At 36.9% G+C, this 2,500-nt stretch overlaps 1 protein-coding gene across 1 annotated transcript in view; it reads left to right on the top strand.

Moving 5' to 3' along the window:
• The window catches only part of LOC144966062 (insulin-like growth factor-binding protein-related protein 1), a 5,242-nt gene extending 4,564 nt beyond the window's left edge, over window positions 1–678 (top strand). The window contains exon 3 of the mRNA XM_078902102.1: window positions 519–678. Within this exon, the coding sequence (XP_078758228.1) occupies window positions 519–675 (157 nt within the window). The 3' untranslated portion in view covers window positions 676–678. The remainder of the gene's footprint in view (window positions 1–518) is intronic.
• The last annotated feature ends 1,822 nt before the right edge of the window (window positions 679–2,500 follow it).

The following is a 2,500-nucleotide window of genomic DNA, read 5'->3' as shown; positions in this document are numbered from 1 at the left end:
TTCATCGAAATTAAATTATGTTGGTAAGTTCTTTATCAATGGTATTCTCACTAAAGCAATAATTGAATTCGAACATTTTTGTCTCAAAATTAAGATTATTCCAAATTGCTACAGCTCTATGAATTATGGTATTTGTAAAGGACAAATATTACGTTCTTGGATAAATTGAATTTTTTTCATATTAATTCCCTCTACTTTTACTTCTTCTTTTGTTTTTTGTTTTTTACTTAATTCTTATTTTTTTTTCAAACTGGTGGAGGACCCGAAATATTGCGGGTCAATAAAGGTTTAATATATACAGGCATCTATTTACGTTCATGATAACATAGTGGTGTGAATTAATTAGAATAAGGCTAAGCATTTGAGCTATCAACAATCAAACCTGTCCAGCAATAATGTCTGTAGTTACGCGCAAAAATAGGCCAGTTTATTATTTTTTTATATAATCTTGAAAATCGAATCGGAAATCAAACCTCAAGGTTATTCATTTGGATCTCATTTTTTAATCTTTCCTACAGATTTGAAGGCCAAAAGTGTGACATGCCAAATGCCACCTACACCCATGGTCAGTGTGGATACGGACTCGACTGCAAAAAGATCAAGGGAGTTGGTCAAATCTGTCAGTGTATCTGGGACGAAATCGTCTGTGGATCTGATGGAAAGACTTACACGTAAGGACGGCGATATTCGTACTTGTGTACGAGTAACCCCTAAGACTATTCGTACTTATGTACGAGTAAAACCTAAGACTATTTCGTACTTATGTACGAGTAGCCCTAAGATTATTCGTACGCCCTTACGTATGGACACCCCATATCGTTATTCGTACCTACTTATTTAGGGCTATTTTTAATGACGTACAGAGAGTGATTCATACATTGCCTCTCTAATCACTACGTTCTTCATCAATAGAACTTCAGCATCATTGTTCCTTACTGGCGTCCATGACACTTCTGTACGATGTCATTGTCTTGTAATACAGTCAACCACTATTGAGCGAGGCAGTAGCACTAATCGCAGACTTTTGGCTCAGGCCCTGTGCCTTATGTTAAGGAACTTTCCATACATTACCACACCTGACTCATGTAAAAATGAGACTTTAACTAGTAACACGTGTTGAAAACGTGCAAATACAAGATTTATACCTAGCAGTAAAAGTGAAATGAAAAGTGGGTCCACATGCTGTGATGAAGTGATGAATGAAGCGCATTGGTCATGGAAAATATGTAAAAATCTCTGCATAAATGTCCATATAATCTTACATCTTAAACATTTGCCTCATTGTCAGAGTGTGATTTAAATTTTAAAATGAATTTCAGATGTCGTATATATTTACATCAGTCAGAGGCAACCAGCATCATTATACCCATCACAATGTAAATAGCCGTCTTCGCGTCTCCCGCAAATTTTGTACAAATAGCTTTTGTTAGTTCAGTTTACTCAAAGCATATTAAGAGGTAAACAAGGAATACTCCTGATTAAACAGCACAAAGGTGTTTTGTGTTCATGGAAACAATAATGGTTACTATGGTAACGTACTCAGACATTTTGTCACTTTTTCCATTTTGGTCAGAAAATAATAATTGGTTAGTATCGATCGATTAAAATGACCTTCACCTTGTCCAAAAGTTTCAAACCTGACACTTCCTTGAAGTCTCCAGTTTGAGAATTTTGTAAAAGTTGACGGTTAGTTTTGATCCATCGATATTTTGTAAAATGTAAATATAATGCAAATATAAAATAAGCATAAACTTCTGGATTTAAAGTAAAAATATTAACGTTTTAATTCCTTTTTTGAATGTGGCTGAAGTTGGGTTTCAAGCCAGAGACAATCTCTCTTCTTGCAAGAACTCTTAAAACGGGGGGGAATCAAGGACGTCTGCAAGGAATCCCAGGTTTAAGAGTTTGTGACAAGATGAGGATCATTTCTATCGATCGAGAGTTGAAGGAAGACTTTTCTGACCAAAATCTTTTAAGTGTGTTTTTCTGGGGAAGACAGTTATTGACCCAAGGACTATCCGACCCCAAGGCGAGTATCAAACCACTTACCACTCGGCCACTTCGTCATAGTCATTGAGAGGTTTTGAAGTACCGTGTCTTTTAAACTTTACTGGCATCAATATGTCATCACAGGGGGCTTTTTGTAGAGGCCTTTGACTAAACAGTGTTGAGGATGAGCCCAGATAATAGCCATAGGCATGTCATATGTGTGGCTATGTGGTCTTGTGGTGTGACACTCTCCGGATCAGAAGGTCCTGGGTTCAAGCCTCGCTCGGCGCATAGTGATTCCTTGGAAAAGGCTCTTTACTCACATTCTCTCACCATACTCAGTGTGTAAAATGAGTACCTGGCATTAAAAACGTTGTCTCTGATGGGTAAAAAAATTGTATTATCGCTAACAGGCGTCATGTCTCGTTCTTTTTATGTTATGCGTTTTCTGTTGGTCAGACCCCTTGAAAAACGTTTTGAGCACGTTTTAGTGGTATTGCATATATAAAAG

Source organism: Berghia stephanieae, chromosome 2 (genome assembly GCF_034508935.2).
Source record: "Berghia stephanieae isolate SIO BIC M18660-M18661 chromosome 2, UCSD_Bste_1.3, whole genome shotgun sequence".
Lineage (NCBI taxonomy): Eukaryota > Metazoa > Mollusca > Gastropoda > Nudibranchia > Aeolidiidae > Berghia > Berghia stephanieae.
The sequence above is the reverse complement of the archived record's forward strand: the minus strand, read 5'-3'. Positions and strand labels throughout refer to the sequence as shown.